This window comes from Sarcophilus harrisii, chromosome 2 (genome assembly GCF_902635505.1).
Source record: "Sarcophilus harrisii chromosome 2, mSarHar1.11, whole genome shotgun sequence".
Lineage (NCBI taxonomy): Eukaryota > Metazoa > Chordata > Mammalia > Dasyuromorphia > Dasyuridae > Sarcophilus > Sarcophilus harrisii.
Genome location: NC_045427.1, coordinates 660,195,373 through 660,215,052, shown reverse-complemented (window position 1 = coordinate 660,215,052; position 19,680 = coordinate 660,195,373). Strand labels below are relative to the sequence as shown.

General features: G+C 43.1%; 1 protein-coding gene across 13 annotated transcripts in view; it reads right to left on the bottom strand.

Annotated features, from left to right (window-relative positions):
* The window catches only part of JAKMIP3 (Janus kinase and microtubule interacting protein 3), a 164,511-nt gene that overhangs the window by 89,164 nt on the left and 55,667 nt on the right, over nt 1–19,680 (bottom strand). For all 13 annotated transcript variants that reach the window (XM_031957059.1, XM_031957053.1, XM_031957057.1 and 10 more), the window contains exon 2: nt 18,049–18,284. In XM_031957059.1, coding sequence (XP_031812919.1) covers nt 18,049–18,183 — 135 coding nt within the window. In that variant the 5' untranslated portion in view covers nt 18,184–18,284. The remainder of the gene's footprint in view (nt 1–18,048; nt 18,285–19,680) is intronic.

Genomic DNA, 19,680 nt, shown 5'->3' with positions numbered 1-19,680 from the left:
GCCTTTTTTATTTATTCCTAGCATTTTGTACAGTGCTTGGCACATGGTAGGTGCTTAATAAGAATGAGAAAAACAGTATTTACCCAAGAATTTACTGCTACAAAATATATGTTACGAAACACTGCCTACATTGTCCCCCATGCCTGGAATGCTCTCCTTGCTCTTCTCTGGCCATTTGACTCCCCTGGATTCCCTTAACTCCCAACTAAATTCCACTTTTCACAGGACTCCCCCAACTCCTCACAATTCAAGTGTTTCCTGCGTAAATGATTTCTTATTTATCCCGTATATGACTCTTGTTTGCATGTGGTCTGCCCTATTAGATTATAAGGTCCTCGAAGGCAGAGCCTGACTTTGGCCTTTTTGTATCCCAAGCACTTAGCATGGAATCTGGCATACAGTAGGCATTTAATACATGTTTATGGATTAATTGATTTACAACTCTAGAACACAAATATCACTCTCATTTCGCAGATGATAATACCTACCTATGGTTACTGTTACACCTGGGCTCTTAAATCATCAGCAATGGGGAAGTGGCTCCAAGATGTGGAGAGAAACAAGAAGTTGCCTGAGCTCTCCCCAGTCTCTCTCAGAAACAATGCTAAATCACAATTTCTAAATGGCTTCTGGAGTGACCAAACCCACAAAAAGGCAGCCTGAACCAACTTCCCAGAAGGGTAACTTAGAAGAACTCCAATAAATGTCTGTCTCATTTGGGTAAAAGAAGAGAATGGCTCAGAATATGATGCAAGAAGTCTAGAAGAAAAGTCTTAGCCACAGCACAGATCAGCAGCTGAAACTCTTTGATCCTGATCAGCAGGCCAGTGGCTCAGCAGGTCAGCTGAGTCAGGCCTCTGACCCTGGCACAGGAGGCAAATTGTGAGCCCATGAACCAAGGCACAACAGGCTTGAATAGCCCAGTGGGAAAGCTATCAGCACCTCTGGACCCAGCTCAAACAGTTAGTGACAAGGTCCTCATCCTCCCATGAAAGAAGCCTAGGACAGTCTCCCCTGTGCCGAGGAGCAGAGCTTACCTTAAAAAATGAGCAAAAATATGAAAGAGCCCCGATTATAAAAAGCTATTATGGTGACAGAGAAGATCAGAACACAACTCAGAAGACAGCAATGGCAAAATGCCCATATGAGAAGGCTCAAAGGGGAATATGAATTGGTCTCATACTCAAAAGATTCTTTTGGAAGAGCTCAAAAATGATTTAAAAAACGAAGAAAGGTAGAGGTAGAAGAAAAGTTGGGAAAAGAAGTAAAAACTATGCAGGAAAATGATGAAAAAATAATCAATAGCTTGGAAAAGAAAGCACAAAAATTGACTAAAGAAAACTCCTCCTGAAAAAATAAAATTGGCAAAATGGGTGGAGGAGCAGATGGGGACAGAATCCCCTGAAGAAAACACCACCTTTACAAGTAGAATTGATTAAATGGAAAAATTGGCTAAGATGACAGGAAAAGATAATGCTGAATGTTGGCAGAGATATGGGAAAACTGGGACACTAATGCATTGTTGGTGGAGTTGTGATCTGATTCAATCATGCTGGACAGCAATTTGGAACTATGCCCAAAGACTATCAAACTGTGCATACCCTTTGATCCAGTAGTTTTTCTACTGGGTCTGTCTCCCAAAGAGATCATAAAGGAGGGAAAGGAATCAACATGTACAAAAATGTTTGTGGCAGCCCTTTTTGTAGTGGCAAGGAACTGGAAACTGCATGGATGCCCATTAGCTGGAGAAGGGCTGAATAAGTTATGGTATATGAATGTCATGGGATATTATTGTTCTGTAAGAAATGATCAGCAGGATGATTTTGGAGAAACTTACATGAATTGATGCTGAGTAAAGTAAGCAGAACCAGGAGACAGCAAGATTATATGATAATCATTTCTGATAAACGTGGCTTTTGCCAACAATGAGATGCTTCAGGCCAGTTCCAATGTCTTATGATGAAGAGTCATCTACACTCAGAGAGAGAATTGTGGGAATTAAGGGTGGATTTACAACTTAGTATTTTTACCCTTTTTGTTGTTGTTTGCTTGTATTTTATTTTCTCATTTTTTCCTTTTTGATCTTATAACTTTGTGCTGCAGGATAATTGTGAAACTATGTATAAAAGAATTATACATGTTTAATATATATTAGATTCCTTGCAGGAACAGGGAAAAGGAAGGGGACAAAAAAATTTGGAACATAAGGTTTTGAAAAAGTGAATATTGAAAATTATCTACGCATATGCTTTGAAAATAAAAAAAGTTTTAATAATAATAAAAATACAAAAAACTCAAAAAGCTAACTGAAGAAAATAATTCATTAAAAATTAGAAATGAACAAGTGGAAGCTATTGACTCACTGAAACATTAAGAATTTTTTAAACTAAGAATTGTTTAAAAAAACAAATTTTTTAAATGAAAAAATAGTAGAAAATATAAAATATCTCATTGGAAAAACAATTGACTTGGAAAATAGATCTAGAAGAGAAAAATTGTAAATGATTAAGACTATCTGAAAGCTATGATTTTTAAAAACAGCCCAGACAACATCTTTCAAGAAATCATCAAGGAAAACTGCCCTGATGCTCTAGAATCAGACAATAATCTTTGAAAAAATTCACCAATTACCTCCTGATGGAGACCTCAAAATGAAAATTCTAAGGAATATTGTAACTAAATTCCAGAATTATCAGGTCAAGGAAAATACTGCAAGTGGCAAGAAAGAAACAATTCAAATATTGAAGAAGCACAGACAGGATTACTCAGGACCTAGCAGCTTCCACATTAAATCATTCAAGGGCCTAGCATATGATATTCCAAAAGGAGCTTGAACTACAACCAAGAATCATCTACCTAGTAAAACTACCTAACATAATCTTTGAGGGGAAAAGATGGATATTCATTGAAATAGGGGGATGTTCAATACTTTTTGATGAAAAAACTAGAACTAAAAAAAAATCCTATCTTAAAATACAAGACTTAAAAAAAGCACAAAAAAGGTAAATAGAGAAGAAAAATGTGTTATTTAAAGGTTAAACTGTTTACATTCCCATGGGAAAATGATACTTGTAATTCTTGAGAACATTATCTTTATTAGATTAGTTATAAGGGGTGTACATAGACAGATGGTATGAGTGTAAGTTGAATTTGATATGATGATATAAAAAAATAAATTAAGGGGTGGAAAAAGGACTAAGAGGAAAGAAGAGGTAAAATGGGGATAAATTGCATTGCATGAAGAAACACAAAAGATTTTATAGCAGAGGGAAAGAAGAAAGGGAGATGAACCTTAATCTTATCAGATTCATTTCAAAGAGGGAATAACATACACACTTAGTTGGATTTAGAAATCTATTTTACCCAATAAGGAATTAGGAAGGGAAAGGGAAAGGGGGCAGATGATAAAAGAGAGGACAGATTCAGAAAAGTGAGGATCAGAATCAAAACACTAATGAGGAGGGAAAGAGAAAGGAGAGAGAAAATTATAAATGAAGGGAAATAAGATAGAGAGAAATACATAGCTATAATCATAACTGTGAATGTGAATGGGATAAACACTCCCATAAAACAAAAGCATATAGCAAAGTGGATTAAAAGTCAGAATCCTACAACATGTTATTTATAAGAAACACATTTGAAAAAAAAAGAGATATACACAGAGTAAAAGTAAAAGGCTTGAGCAGAATATATCATGCTTCAGCTGAAATTTTTTAAAAAGCCATCTGAAATAAAAAAAAAAAAAACTCTAAGATCCAGTTCCATTTGATAAATGAAAAAAAAAAAAACTGGGCCCCTAAAGAAGTAAAAAAGTTTGCTAAAAAAAATTAGCAATTCCTGATTTCAGATAAAACAAAAGCAAAAATAGATCTAACTAAAATAAAGAAATTATATCTTGCTAAAGGATACCATAGATAAGGAAGTCATATCAATCAAAACATCAGCAATGCATGAGAATCTCATCATGTCAGAAATGTACCTGAAGTTCTCTCTGAAAGACCTTTTTTGTCCTTACAGCCCTTACTCTGTCTGATCCCTCTCAACATAAGGTTGAAACCAAGCATCCTGAGAGACTACAGGTTCCTAAGGAAGGGACTTCTAGGCATAATTACTGTTCTTGGTTGCTTCCGTACTGGTTCAGACAAAGAAAAATACATAGACACACCAACTGGAGGACAAGCTTCCTCCAGGAAAACACAATTCCCCTCTGCCCTGAAATCTTGTCTAGATCTTACTCTTAGTCTTAAGAAGTTCAAAAGTCTGCTTGCCTGATGAAAATGGCAGTGACCAAGACTTCCTTTTTGCTGCTCCTAGGCAAGGCTGCCTTACCATATTTCTGAAAGCCAAGTGGCTCTAGGATGCTTTCTGGTGCTGAACCAGCCAGCTACAGCCAGTTTTGCCATAATTGCTGGCCATGGTCCTGGTGTATCCGCAGTGCAGATAATTCCTAGACGTTACATAATGTGCCTAGGGTCTCACAGTCAGGAAATTTCAAAGGCTCAAGCAGATCTGATCTGAAGCCAATGCATTCCCTCTAGAACACACGATATTTGTGTCAGCAGAGTCACAGAGTCACAACATTTGCAGATGGAAAAGCACCCAGAAAACTCTAAGATCCAGTTCCATTTGGTAAATGAAAAAAACTGGGCCCCTAAAGAAGAAGGGATTTTCCAGGGGAATACAGAGAGGAAAGTAAGAGATACAGGACTTGAGCCCAAATTCTTAAATGCCAAATTGCTTTTTTACATAGACTGTTATTGTCCTTTATTCTATGCAAATAGAACATTGATTTATATACACAGCATTGACAAATTATTTAATGTGTTGAAGGATAATTACTGGTCAATGAGTCATAGAAATTAATGACAAATGTAAATCAATAACAAGACATATCCAATCAATCCAGAGACCAAGAAAGCTAAGGATACAGCATGGATTTCAGACAATCTGTCAAGCCTCTCCTCCCCCATAATATTTCTCTCACTCGGTGGTTTAGAAAAAAAAAAAAAAGAAATGATTTTCCTTCTTGACATCATAACATCATTGAAATTATTTCCCCAAAGCAATCAAGAGATTTTTTTGTTGCTTTTGTCTTTCATTCACAACACTTCCTGTGCCCACAGTGGGCAGGCTGTAAATGGAAGTCTGAAACACATCCTCCAAGAATCTTTCTTTCTAGGCTATTGTTGTGTATTTCTGATTGAGAGTCCTCCTCATAATGGTGCAAAAACTAGACAATCAAAATGCTAAAACTCCAAGACCAAAAACAGTTCTCTGATGGGCCTGAGTCAGGTTTCATTTAACAAAATGAATTCATTTAACAACGTATCCCAGAGAGACAGAGGAACTGAAGGCACAGATGGAAGCTCAATCAGGCTGCCAAGTTTCATCTACTTGTAGGCTCTCTGTAAATCTTTGGATTCCATTCCCTTAAGGATGAGGCAATTTGAAAGCTAATATATTTCTTAGAAAAACACATACACAAGGATCTGACTTGTATCATACCCAACATGCTATTTTATGAGTTCTTCTGATATCAAGATGAGAGCAAACATATTATCAGTTTCTATTCCATCCTGGACAGAGAGTCTGGCTAGTCTCAGAGCTGCCACCAACTCACCGCATGAACCTGAACTTATAATATAATCAGGCTTCAATTTTTTCTTCAGGCAATCTCTAAAGTCTTTTCATTTTGGATCTTCAGGCAATCTTCAGGCAATTGACTGAAGTGATCACAATGCACTTAGAAGGAGATACTATATATATGGCTGAGATTTAACTATCAAGGAGAGCTGAGGGAATTTCTCTAATCCAACAATATAAATTATCTCTCAGTAATGACTGAGAAAAATGTCCAGTCAGACATAACATCCACATTATTTCCTTCTTTACATTTTTAGTAGTTTGAAAAACCAAGAGCACTTCTAAGACTGTTTTAATCTGGGTGAAATCCAAGGCAATTAAATGCATAACATTATTTTATTTGGCCTCTCCTCCAAAATAACCATGCAATCCAATTCAAAAAGCATTTGTTGTCATCCAGCAAACGTCCGACAATACCACATAAATAGTCATTTAAAGCCAAGAAGTCATGTTTTGCCAAGGTCACAAATTCCAAAGTGGCAGACTGATTTAAAAACTTTTTTCTATAAATCATTTCATGTTCATCTCAGTGAGATAACTTTTCCCCATCCCCATCATTGTAAGAGGCCTAACTATATTTGAATCATAATCAAAGTGCAGGAATACTGAAATTATTCTTTTAAAAATGTACTATCAAAGAAACAGGAAGGAGCGTTACTTGAGGTGGCATTCTCCAGTGCCAGGTGGCAGTGGAGGGGAGGGGTACATTAGACAAAGGGAGATCTAATGTCCTTTTCAGTTCTAAAACTACGATCCTATATTCCAGGAAATGAACAATTAGAAAAGAAGGGAGGACAGTTACTAAAAGTGTTTGAAGAATAACAGAGAGATAAATGTGGCACTTTTACCCATTCAATATTCATGAGTCCCTGAAGAAAGATCTATCCAGTCTATTGAATAGAACCTCTATGGAGGTTTGATGGGAGGACGTGATTAAGCTTGGAATGGTGGCTATCAGCTCTCCCTAGAGAGGGCCCATGTGGGTGAGATAATGGATCCAACCAAGCATGAAAAAAGAACAAGGCTGGAGGAACAGAAGTTTGATCTCATTCCCAAAAGAATTGTTCTTTCTACTTTTTGTTTCTTGCCTTCAGCCAAAGATTCTTGAAAAAAAAAAACTTTACAAGGAAATAAATGGGAGAAGGCATCCTCAACCATCTTCTTATTTCCTATCCAACATCCAAGGGTCTGCTTCTGCAAACTCACCTGATCAGGGAAGGATAGAGAGAGAGCTTCACAGGCCACCCCTGAGGAAGGGACCAGATGGACCCAGTCACCATGTTGGATTTCTCTCCTCCTCCTGCATACATTTGTGACTGTCACATGGGTGTAGTTTCTGGTATAAATTATATTGTAGGACCACCTCCCATTCCCTCTTCCACACATCAGTAAAACAAAAGCTATTTACAATGAATATCAAGAGGAATCATGTCTGGGCAGAAAGGATTCAACAAAAAAGCAAGATGCTTCTCTTTTGCTAGAAAAAAGTGGGATACTATGGATAGGGGGAGTAACAGCTACAGAGATAAACAGGTACAAATATAAACAGAGAAAAGAAGTGAGGAGAGGAACAGAGACAAAGTGAGGGAGTCAGAGTCGCACTTGGACTGTGTACATTGGAAAGAGCATTAGATTTGGAGTTATGGGGTCTGAGTTCACATCCTGGTTCTGACACTTCTGTCTACTTAACATGTGATCTTAGGAAACTCATTTTGCCTCAGTTTCTTTCTCTTTAAAATAAAGAAGTGGAGCTATATGGGCTTTATGATTTCCCTCGGAAGTCAGTTTCTCCCACTAACTACCTGGTTTGCTCTCATTTCCTATTTGGGGACCTCATTTTATTCATCTGTAAAATGAAGGGCAGTGAGAATAAAGTATAGCAGAGCTTTCTCTCAGCACTAAATTCCATTTTATCTATCTTTGTTATTCTTCCATTTTCCTCATTTTATTATTTGTGGTGATGATGGTGATCCCTTCTAACTCTAAAGCTATGGTCTTCTAAGATGAACAATTCTTATTTGTATATTTTCCATGATGTCTAAATCTTCTCATTTTGTCCATTCCATATAATAATCAACTTTGTTCAGCTCTCCCCCTTTTTGAGATGATATTTGTATGTATGATGGAAAAAAGTTTTTAGGCTTAATTTGCTTAAAATTACAGAAAATTTTGTGATATTCACAAATATCACAAAATACTTGTGAACCAAAAGTCTCCATTGGTTCACAAAAGATCAAAGGGACAGAGATAGTCCCATCGCAGCCCTTATCAGCCATATGGTCTGACTCCATCTCCAAAATTTGGTAGTTCTATAACTACCCAATCACAATTAATATAATTGAAGCTTTTGATTCTTCCATACCCTTTCCTTCCTGTGATCTTTAGTCACTCAAGCTGGTGGATTCACTATCTGCATTAACAATTTCCTAGTGGCTAGCTTTCTCAGCCAGGCCCTTTGAAACAAATTAGGAATGATTAGATAAAGTATGAAGTGCTTACTATATGAAAACAGTACATTCAGATGATCATTCATGGACAGAGCACCAATATGACCGAGCACACTCCTTGGGCCCTAGTTCTAATTCTGGGGTGAGGGCTCCTCCTTCCTTTGTTGTGCCCAGCAGATATCCTTCAGAACGACTGCAGAGTATTTCCCAGATACATTCAAGGTGCTTTAACCAGTACCAATGTATCCTCCATGGCACAGGATATCACTGACTCCTGCGTAATGATCCTTTCATCATCTTCTTATCTTCTCTATATTCCAAAGAGCCCCTACTCTGGAGCTATGAGCTCACAAGACAAAGAAGAATGAGCTCCCACAAGTCTCTCCTTTCTGAACCAAGAATCTATTTCTCCATTCTCTTTTTTGTCTCAGAAGTGAAAGTATCTCTCCTTTGTAATCATTCCTCCCTGTCCTCCAGCCCTTTTAGATCTTTGCTCTCTCAGATGGCCTATTCTCTCTCAGTAATCTTCTGTTCCTCTTGCTACAATGGCTCTGTCCTTTCTGCCCTTGAGCAAGCACAGAAAAAGCACTTAAAACTGACCCAGTGCGGCATCCCCAGATGTCAGGTTAGGGTGAGAGATTCTGCCCTCATTCTTTCCTTTTCACAACCAAATTTTTCAAAACAGGGTTTGCACCTTCGGTGATCCTCCACCTCCTCAGCAGTTATTTTCTCCCTAACCTCTTCTAACCTCATTCTAACCCCTTCATATTCTCATAAATATTACCAACGATTTCTCAGTTGCCAAATCCGATGATCATTCATCAGCTTTATTTTTTTTCTTATCTTATGATCCCAAATGGACAATAAACTCTTTTTATTTGATGTTCACAATACCGCACCTTCTGGGTCCTCTTCCCATCTCTCTGATAGTTCAGTTCTTTTGTCTTTCACTGCCTTCTCTTCTTTCTCCTTGTCTCAAAAAAGAAACATCTTCCATATTTATTCCTTAGTCCTAAGTCTATCTTTTCTGTCGCTTTTGGGGGCTCGCCCTGTCCTGATTTCATGGGGATGCTTCACACAGCTGGAAGACATCGCACTTCTAACAAAAAATATCTTGCACAACATGTAAGACAAGTGTTCATCCAGTCTTTGCTTAATAAAGACAACTAACGAATACAAGCCCAAGGCCGCCCAATCTGCCTTTGGAAAGATCTCATGGGTGGCGGATCCTTACACGTGTCTAGACCTGACCCTTCTTCCAAATAGAATATCTGCTCAACATTTTGACTTGGATGCCAACATGTTTAATCCAAAAACATTTTAAAGTTCCTAGCTTCCAGGAGAGAAACAAGATAGTGGACTAGATATTTTCTCTGATCCCTAAGACCTCTCGATTCTCTCCAAAATAGAAGTTATGTACCAGAGATGCAGCAACTTCAGCTACCTCTAAGGTTTAGGAGAGCCAGAATTTTTTTTTAAAGTTTTAAGTTTTAAGAACCCCAGGAACGAATACCATGATAACAGAAGCGAGGCTGTACTAGCAGACCCAAGGATGTTTACGTCAAAATCCACCCTGCACCCTCTCCTCCCTTCCCTTTTGTTAGTGCTATGGAGACCCTGGCTCCAGGGTACAGAGGTTTACTCAGACCTCAATGGCCAGCTAGGCCACTGCCCTTTATGAGCAAAGGATTTCTGGGGACTAAAAGAAGACCAGCCCCGCAAATCTCTCAACCTGTGGTCTCAGGAGAAATTGGCTGAGAAATGCCGGTGGCGGGCCAGAGAACAGAGGAGCAGAAAGGGCAGGACAGTCACCAGGACAGGAAAACCTGTGTGTTCTTTGGGGTGGAAGGAGATAGTGCAGCACTCCACCAAGACGGAATTAAAGAGCACAAGGCCAAGCTGAAGCCAGTAGGAAGGAAGGAAGGAAGGAAGGAAGGAAGGAAGGAAGGAAGGAAGGAAGGAAGGAGGGAGGGAAGGAGAGAGGGAGGAAGAGAAGGAGGGAGGGAGGGAGAGAGGGAGGGAAGTAGAGAGGGAGAGAGGAAGGAAGGAAGGAAGGAGGGAGAGAGGGAGGGAGGAAGGAAGGAAGGAAGGAAGGAAGGGAGGGAGGGAGGAAGAGAAGGAAGAAGGAAGGAAGGAAGGAAGGAAGGAAGGAAGGAAGGAAGGAAGGAAAGAAGGAGGGAGGGAGGAAGAAAAGGAGGGAGGGAGGGAGGGAGAGAGGGAGGGAGGGAGGGAAGTAGAGAGGGAGAGAGGAAGGAAGGAAGGAAGGAAGAGAGAGGGAGAGAGGAGGGAGGAAGGAAGGAAGGAAGGAGGGAGGGAGGGAGGGAAGGAAGGAAGGAAGGAAGGAAGGAAGGAAGGAAGGGAGGAAGGAAGGAAAGAAGGAGGAAGGAAGGAAAGAAGGAAGGAAGGAAGGAGGGAAGGAGGGAGGGAGAAAGAGAAGGAGGGAGGGAGAGAGGGAGGGAGGAGAGGGAGAGAGGGAGGGAGGAAGGAAGGAAGGAAGGAAGGAGGAGGGAGGAGGGAAGGAAGGAAGGAAGGAAAGAGGAAGGAAGGAAGGAAGGAAGGAAGGAAGGAAGGAAAGAAGGAAGGAAGGAAGGAAGGAAGAGGAAGGAAGGAAGGAAGGAAGGAAGGAAGATAGGATAGAAAAGAGGATGATGTCCGAAGCAAATGATGAGAGAAGATTTGAAGGATGACGAGGACTAGAGATGATATTTCTCCAACACTCCAACTCATTGCAGTTGGAATGGATCTAGGACAGAGGACCAATAATGATGAAATGAATGCAAGAAGAACAAGTGAGCAGAGGAAGAGTGTATAAACTTGAAGTCTCTGAGAGAAGGAAGGAAGGAAGGAGAAGGAACGCAAAATGTAAGTGAGGTTGATTAGTTGGTGGAATGCAAACAGTTTGTAAGAGAGTTGAGATGGGGAGAGAGAGGAGGAGAATTGGAACCCGAAAGACCGTTTCCAAGAGAGTTGTAAATAATGCCAAGAAGATTGAGTGAGAGAAGCGAAGAAGGAATGAGGATGAAGAAGGAAGGAAGGAGGAGGATGGAGGATTGAATTTTAGGGAATTGTCTAAAGAAATTTGAAGGAGGAAGGAGGAAGTGAGGGAGAAGGGAGAGGAATAGAGGATGAGGGTAAGTTATTGATATGAGAAAGAGGCAAGGAAGATTAAGTTGAGAGGAGAAAGGAGATGGGAGGGTGGAGGATAAATACTAGAATTGTGAAAAGGAAAGGATAAGAGGAAGAAAATCTTACCCTAAGGAAGAAGGAAGGGAAGGAGAAAAGAGGAAGAGATATAGGAAGGGAAGGATAGCGAAGAAGGTAGAGCTAGAGATAATTAGTGAAGCAAACACTTTAAATGGCAATGTGAAAGAAGAGAATGAATAAGAGAAGAATTTGATAGAGGGAAATTCCTAAGACTCTAGCACTGTGGATAAATTTAATTTCTCCTAACATAAGCCTCATTCTCAAATATCATAGAGACAAGATGAATTTGATGAGAAGATACTGACCTAATTGAAAAGCCAAAGTAAAGGCAATTTTCATGAATTAATAATATACTTATCAAATGAAAAAATACCCTAAATCACTATTGCCATGAAACTCTGATTACACCTCCAACCTCATCTGGCTAATATGAGCGAGGAGAGCAGTGGAGATGATGAACTTCCAAAGAACATGTAGCAGTCCGATTAGTCTTGGTGGAATTTGCTCTTCTTCTTCTATTTTCTTCCCACACTCGTTTGTAAGAGAGTTCCTGAAGTTGGTGGAGAATAGGCAGAGACTCTTGAACTCCCCCCAAAACCTTTCCCAACAACTTTAAATAATTCCCCAAACAAATTCTGCAGTGAGAGAACACACAAAATGGTGGGATGAAACACAGACAGAAGGCAGGGATGTGAATTGAATTTTTATGGGATGATTGTCTAAAAGAACATTTTAAGGGTGAGGAAGAGGAATGACTGGGAGAAGGGGAGAGGAATAGGCAGGATGGGGTAAATTATTTTATATAAAAGAGGCACAAAAGAGCTTTCTACAGTTGAGTGGGAGATAAGGATGATGGGAGGGTGGGAGTGTATAAATCTTACTCTCATCAGAATTGGCTGAAAAAGGGAATAATATACACAGTCAGTTGGGTACAGAAATATATCTTACCCTACAGGAAAACAGGAGGGGGAGGAGAATATAGACGGTGAAAGAGATAATAGGAGGAGAGAGGGTGCTGATAGAAGGTAGAGCTTATGGAGCAGGTAAAAGTCAGAAGCAAAACACTTTTTTTAAATGGACAGAGTGAAAGGAAAAAGAGAATAGAATAAAGAGAAGTAATTTAGATAGAGGGAAATCCAAAGGAATCATAACTGTGGGGAAAAAATTACAAGTTTCTCTGATAAAGACCTCATTTCTCAAATATATAGAGAACCAAGATGAATTTATGGAAATAAGAGCCATTCCTTAATTGAAAAATGGCCAAAGGATAAGAACAGGCAATTTTCAGCTGAATTAATCAAAGCTATCTATAGTCAAATGAAAAAAAAATACCCTAAATCACTATTGCACATGAATACATCTCTGAGTCACCACCTCTCACCTATCATACTGGCTAATATGATAGAAGAGGCAGATGACAAGTGAAAGGGAGATGGAAAAATTGAGATACTAAAGAACCACTGGTGGAGTTGTATCTGATTCAACCATTCTGGAGAGCAATTCGGAACCACGATGAAACCTTTAGAACCATGATACCCCTTGATCCAGCCATACCGCTATTTAGTCTGTACCCCAAAGAGATCATAAAAATGGAAAAGGACCCACATGTACAAAAACATTTATAGCAGCTCTTTTAGTAGTGACAAAGAATTGGAAATTGAAGTGAAATCCATCAACTGAGGAATGGATGAACACGTTGTTGTAAATGATTGTGATTTAGTACCATTGGGCTATTAGAAATGACAAGCAGGATACCATCAGAAAGACCTGGAAAGACTTACATGGATTGATGCAAAGTGAAATCAGCAGGATCAGGAGAATGTCATACAGAGTAAAAGCAATACTGTATGATGATCAACTTATCTGTTCTCAGCAATACTATGATCCAAGGCAATTCTGTGTAACTTGTGATGAAAAATGCTCTCCACCTCCAGAGAGAACTGATGGAGACTGAAGGCAATTGAAGCATATTTTTTCTTTTATCTTATTTCTCTTGAGTTTTTCATCTGTGTTGTCCATAGAGTCACAGGGCAAGTACAGAAGGGACGTGCTGCCCCACCCAAAATTGTAGCCAGGATCAGGGGGCAGCTACCTCCCCTCCAAAATGGCCAGAGCCCAGCTCCTTCATAAGCTCCCAGTGACAGAGAGCCTTTGCCTTCCGCCAGGCACTAGGAATTTAAACTTATAATCATCAGGAAGTCATCCCACGGGGAGAGAAGCAGAGAATGCTTTAAAGTCTGAGACTCACACACAAACACCTCTGGAAATGGTGTCCCTTGGGAACCCTAAGACAATGTACTACAGAGGAAAATGGGATTTAAGCCCATAATGAGCCAGGGACAAGGAAGGCTTTCAGGGTAAGTGCTGGAAATCTGATTAGCCTTGAACAGTGAGCTGAAGCCATGTGGTTCCCAATCCAGATGGAGAGTCGTGCACTCGGAGGTACCCACCCCAAGCCCCCCATTTTTACAGCCATCATTCCAAAGAGAAGCTTAATTCCATTTGTACTCAACAGACCTGTTTGTTTTTATATTCCTGCATTTTTTCCTCTCAGATTTTGAATCTCCTTCCATTTAAAGACTTTTTCTGGATTGAATCTTTATCTTCTGGCTGTTAGCCTGCCGTTCGCCTCTGCCCAATGAAATTTAGTCTCTCGTTTAGTCCTGCTGATAGGAGACGGGGCACCTGAGGAGCAGGGGCTTCTTTGTGCCTCCAAACCTGACGACCCAATATCCCGGGTGCTCGCTCCGCCACTGGGCATTGGGTCAGGCTCCCTTTCCATATTCTTTAGCACGAAGCAGCAATCTCTGCTGCCCCAACCCGGGACCACCTGAGACCCACAGAGTGAGATTGGCTGTACTGAATCGACTGACTCTGATGAGGAAACATGAAGACATTAGAATGGGCCCCAAATCTTGCCTTTAGGAAAGAAAATGAACAGAAGGGTGACCAAATGACATGATGCTAACACTTCTTAGCCACAAATATATGTCCTTGAGAAAGACCTCCAGGGTAGAAATTAACAATTTTTTCGACTTTGTCATTTTACTGTTTGGTCTCACCCACGACCCATGGGTTTTGCCCTCAGCCTAGGTGTGTTGATCCTATAATGATCCAAGGTTCTCTAGGTGAAGAGTCATATAGTTCCTCCTCCTATTACAACCATGGGGAGCTGATGGCAGGGTCCCAGAATCCTAGACCCTCAGTACTAGAAAGGAACCAAAAGTTCATCAAGTCCAACTCATAGCCTAGAACAAGAACCTTCTCAGTTAATCCCTCCTGCCAATGATCAGAAAACCTTTGCTATTAACGCACCATCCAGAGACAAAGAACTCACATCTTTTTAAGACAGGAGGAGTTATAAAGATTTTTTTCTTTTCTTTCACTTGACCCCAGCTGCATCTCTAACCTACCCACCCTCTGCTCCTTGCTCTGCCCTCATCTCCAGGATCTTGGCTCCAATCAAGCCCTATTCTGTTTCCCCCATGGTGCCTTTCCAAATCTGTGGTTATGGTGTAATATTTCTGAGGAAACGGAGCTCAGGAAGGATTTGTTTCTAACTCAGGCCCTAGAGAACAGAGACATTAAATAAATCTCTCTTCCTGACAAACTGGACTGCGCTGGAAACCGAACACCACAGCCCACGGGGTCATTCTGCAATGTGACACTTGTCACAAAATCTCCAACAGCACGAGCTTCACCATTTGTAAAATAAACCTTTCCTGAAGACCAAGGGGAGCAGGGCAGTGAGGGAGTGGGGCCCAACACCTCAGCAGGGCAGGGGGAAATGCTACTGACATTGAAAAAGCTGCCTGTTTGTCTGATTATCTCTGGAGCAAGGAGACATCACTGGAAGGGCCTTTAATGGGAAGAGAATGGGACACATACGTTCCTGATGTCAAAAAAGAACTTGGGCATATATTTATAGGGGGATTTAATGTATACATATATATATATATATATATAGTATACATTTATACACACACTACATATATATATATACATGTGTATGTACGGATATGCTCTCCTGATCCTTTTCACCAGACCATTAGCTCCACGAAGGCTCTTCCCTCCTGAATCCACTTTTCCACATTCACCACTGCTTAAGAAATCCTCTCAAAATGCTGCTCCTTTACCATGGCACTCCTCTACCCTCAATATTCAGTAGCTCCCTACCGCTCCCTGCCTAACTCTGTAACCTGCCTCCAAGCTGCCTTTTTAGCCTCATCTCACATTGCTTCCCCGTTTGTTCTCTGAACTCTAGCCAAACTGACCTTCTTTCTATGTCTCACTCTTCTGCTCACTTTTAGCTCTTTGTCCACCATGGCTCTACCGCGTACCATCTGTGTTGTTAATATATAGGCAATGGAACGAATGGGAGATCTTTAGCCTGGAGAAAAGATTCAGGGAGGAAATGGAACTGAACTCAAGTGCTGGAGCTCATTTGTTTTGGAGAAGGATGAACTCTATCCTCGTTGGCCCAACTGGACAGACCCAGGAGCAATGGGGAGGATCCCACTGAGGCAGATTCTGAAGCAACTAAGGAAACATGACCTAATCATTGGAACTGATTTAAAAAGGCCCAGGTTGCCTCAAGAGACAGAATTCCCCATCACTTAGGTTTTCAAGGAGAGCTTGGATGACCATTTATAGAGAAGATCTGGACACAGTAGTCTAGGGACTTCTCCCTCTGAGACTTTGTGGAATCTCTCCTTCCTTCAGGGCCCAAAGATAGTGTTGTTTCCCTCAGAAAACCTTCTTGCAACTGGCCCAGAGTGTGTGGGGGGAGACGACATTTTCTCCTGCACAGATGTCTCTTCATTTATCTTATCCATGAGCCTTCTTGGGACTTCTCACTCTCTTGTGCTGTCATTCTTGTGCTGCTATTAACCCGGAAAGTCTGAGAGCAGGGATGGGTCCCCTGCCTCCACACTGGGCAGCACCTCTGCCAGGCCAAGCCCACACTGGCTCCTTGTTTTGTTTTCCAGAGAAAGGCTCGTGTCTTGCTCTTCTTTGCCACATGCAGAATGAACCCTAAAAAAACAGCTGGTGAATAATGAAGTTCGGCCTCCAGGGTCTGACCTCTAAGGTTTGGGACTCTGGGGTATTCGCCCTCTTCAGAGAAGAGGTCCCACGCTAAGCACTGAGTGGCCAAGCATTAGGAAAAGCCAGGAACCAGTGAGAGACAAACATAGCCAGCCTTCTCCAGCATTTGCTGGGGTACTGGAAGAAAGAACAGAGAGTTGCTGCCGATGCCAGCACAGCCAGGTCTGGTCATGGGTGACCATCACCTAGCTTCTTCCCATCCCTGCTTTCCCACTAGAAATATCTTCCCCTGCTCCCCTGATAGAAGCATCCTCCCCACTCCCCTGATGGAAACATCCTCCCCTGCTTCCCTGAACCTCTTCCCCTCGCTGCTGCCAGATTAAGACCGTGTGTGTGTGAGTGTTTGGGAGGGGACTGCCGGGGTGTGGGTGACTGAACAGGAGCTGAGGCTTCTTCTAAAAACCCAGCTCCGTGGGCTGGTGGTTAAGATCCCTCAGTGCTGGGGAGCATCCGGACACCTGGATCATACACACCAAATCTCAACACACACGTATACACAACACAACACACAGAGACGTGCACACACACACACACACACACACACACACACACACACAGCACAAGCACAATTCCTTGCTTGCATGAAGAGACATGAAACCAGAGGCTACGTCTGCTCTTCCTGCTTGAAGTCTGCCACTAGTCCCTGGGGGACAGAGCCCGGTCCTAGCACCCATCTCATAGCACCCATCTCACTCTTCTCATATTACAGAACCGGGACAATGGAGGGAGGAGGGCTCTCAGCTCTTCTCTCACTCACCCCCTTTGGTTTTCTGATGAGATCCAAAGAAATTAAGTAGCCTGCCCCAGAACCAGGGCCTGTGGGAGGGCGGGAAGCTTCCATGGCCCTGGTCACAAGGGGCAGACGGAGCCTGGAGCACTTTCTCTGCCTCAGAAGCTGGGGCTTCTGTTGTCTCCCACAGTGACTCTTAGAAGCCACGGGTCGTGACTCCTAATGTGACTCCCATCATGATGGGTTAGAGTCAGGGTTAGAGAGCTCCGGCTCTTTCTGGGCTTACTCCTTGTATGACCCTTGGCCACCTTGTAAGATTAAGGGGCTGGAGCACCCTGCCCTAATCCCAGCATCCTCCGGGGTTTGGTGCCTCCTGCTCTTTGCCCCATGAGGGCAGACCATGGACAGCAACTCGGGCAGCAGGGACTCCTTAGTCAGCATTTCCACCCAGACCCTGGGGGGCGGGCTGCTTCGGGACAAGCAGACTTCCAACAGGTTTGGGGTCTGGGGTCCTCCATTGAAAGCTGGACTGGCTTCTGAAGCATCCATTGGTTCTTTCTCTCACAAAGGGTGAGCTCCTTGTGCAAGTGCCTCTGGGACTCAGAGGTTCGCCAAGGTCAATTCTCCCCTGGAGATTTACAATTCCCATCAGAATAAAGACTTGTCTCTACCTCACCCACAAGTCCCATAGCTCTTCACCAAGTCATTTAGGCTTTCTGGGCCTCAGTTTCCCTCATCTCTCAAATGGGGTCAGGGAGCCATATATTCTTTGTCTGATGGGATTGCCCTGAAGTTGTAAGCTCTAATTATTCCTCCAATGACTGGGCCCTTCCTTCCTCTGCTCTCCCGGCCCCTTTTGCCTGCCACAGCTCTGGGTGCCCAAGCCCCCGCAGCCCCGGGGCCCACAGACACTCCTACCTTACTCTTCTCTTGCTGGAGCTCTATCTGGATGTCTGTGAGCTTGGCCCGGAGGTCCTCATTGGCAGCTTGCAAGGCGGCTAAGGCGTCGGGCTTCTCCCCCTTGGTTCGGCTGCTACCGCCCTTCTTGGACATCGTGAAGTTGTTGCGCCAGGTGGAGGGGAGCCCAGGGAACCCTCACTCGAGGCTCCGGGAGTCTCCGTTCAGCCTGTGCTGCGCTACATGGTCTCACCCACCTGAAAAAGAGAAAACCAGATGACGCCTTCGGTGGAAAAGGAGACAAGACAAAGAGCGAGTGTGGGATAGCGGCTTGAGGCGGGCTTAGGTCGGGGTGATGCCGGGCGCCCTATCGCTACCCCCACCCGACGGGCAGTCCCCAAACCGAAGGTGGGGAGGTTTTTAAGCAGGGGGGCAAACCCCGGCAGCACTTCAGCCAGGTCCGGTGCTCCATTCCCGGGCCTCATCGGCAAGCCCCCTGCCCCCCCAGCAATGAGCAGAGAGAGGTTCTTGCTGCAGATAAATCAGTGGAAAACAGAGAGAGCCCAGTCCCCTCCATGGGAAAAGATGGAGCAGTGGGAGGGACAGGGAGGGGGCTTCTGCTGCCCCCTACATGAGCCTTGGGTTGCTGGAGACTGGATTGGAGCAGCAGGGGCTGGCGGGGGGGGGGAGGGGAAGCAGAAACAGGCGTTCTCTGGATCCAGCTGAATCCTTGGTCCCGGTCTCAAATGCCAGGGACCCACTTTGCTACTGGTCCTCATTCTGATCAGCTCTGTATGCCGGGGCCCCAGAACTCCTCGGCCAGTCGGAAAGCCGAGATTTCTGTGAGAGACCAGAATCAGACTCAAATAGCAAGGGAGTGCGGAAGGCCAGTGTGAGGCAGCATTCCACTGGTGGCTTTAGAAAATCCTGAGAAGACTCGCAAGAACTGAGGCAGGATTAAGGAGCAGAACCAAGAGAATGTGTACACAATTACGGAAAAAGCTAGGGGAGAGTAACCCATGGGTTTGGAGGAACCTCCCAAGTGAGCGCACAGAATCTCCCAAGGATCACACCCGGCTCTCTGGTTCTGGAGAACTGAGGGAGGGGAGCTAGCTAATAGCCAACACTGACCGTCTCTGGTGTGCTGTCAGGAGGGAGACAACCCAGAACACACAACATAATGAACACTAATGAATTGTTTGAGTGTTTGGGGAACCGACTCTACCATGACAGAAGCGAGCAGAACTGGACCCACCCCTGGGAGCGAAGAGCACGGCAGCTTCTCCAGCCACTGGCGTGAACCCCCAGACAAGTCTTGGAGCTGCAGCTCCCCCCACCGGGGACCTTGCCCGTGCTCTGCCCGTTGCTCACAATGTGTTTCAAGTGTCCTGTTTCCCCAGTTCTGCAGCTAAGCCTAGAAGGCCCCTGAGCTGGGCAAATTCAGAAGCTTTCTGGGATGATGCAGGGAGAGCGAGCTTTCAGTCAGCTCTTCTCAAAGACTTTATTCCATATGGCTCCATACACATCTTAATGGAAACCCTCCCCTCCCGATTTTATCCGTGGCTCCCTCTTATCTTACTCTTTTCTCAGAAGGGTTGTTCCCTTTGCTTAAGCCTCCCTCAGCATCTCCCCCTTTGCCATCTTCACATACTT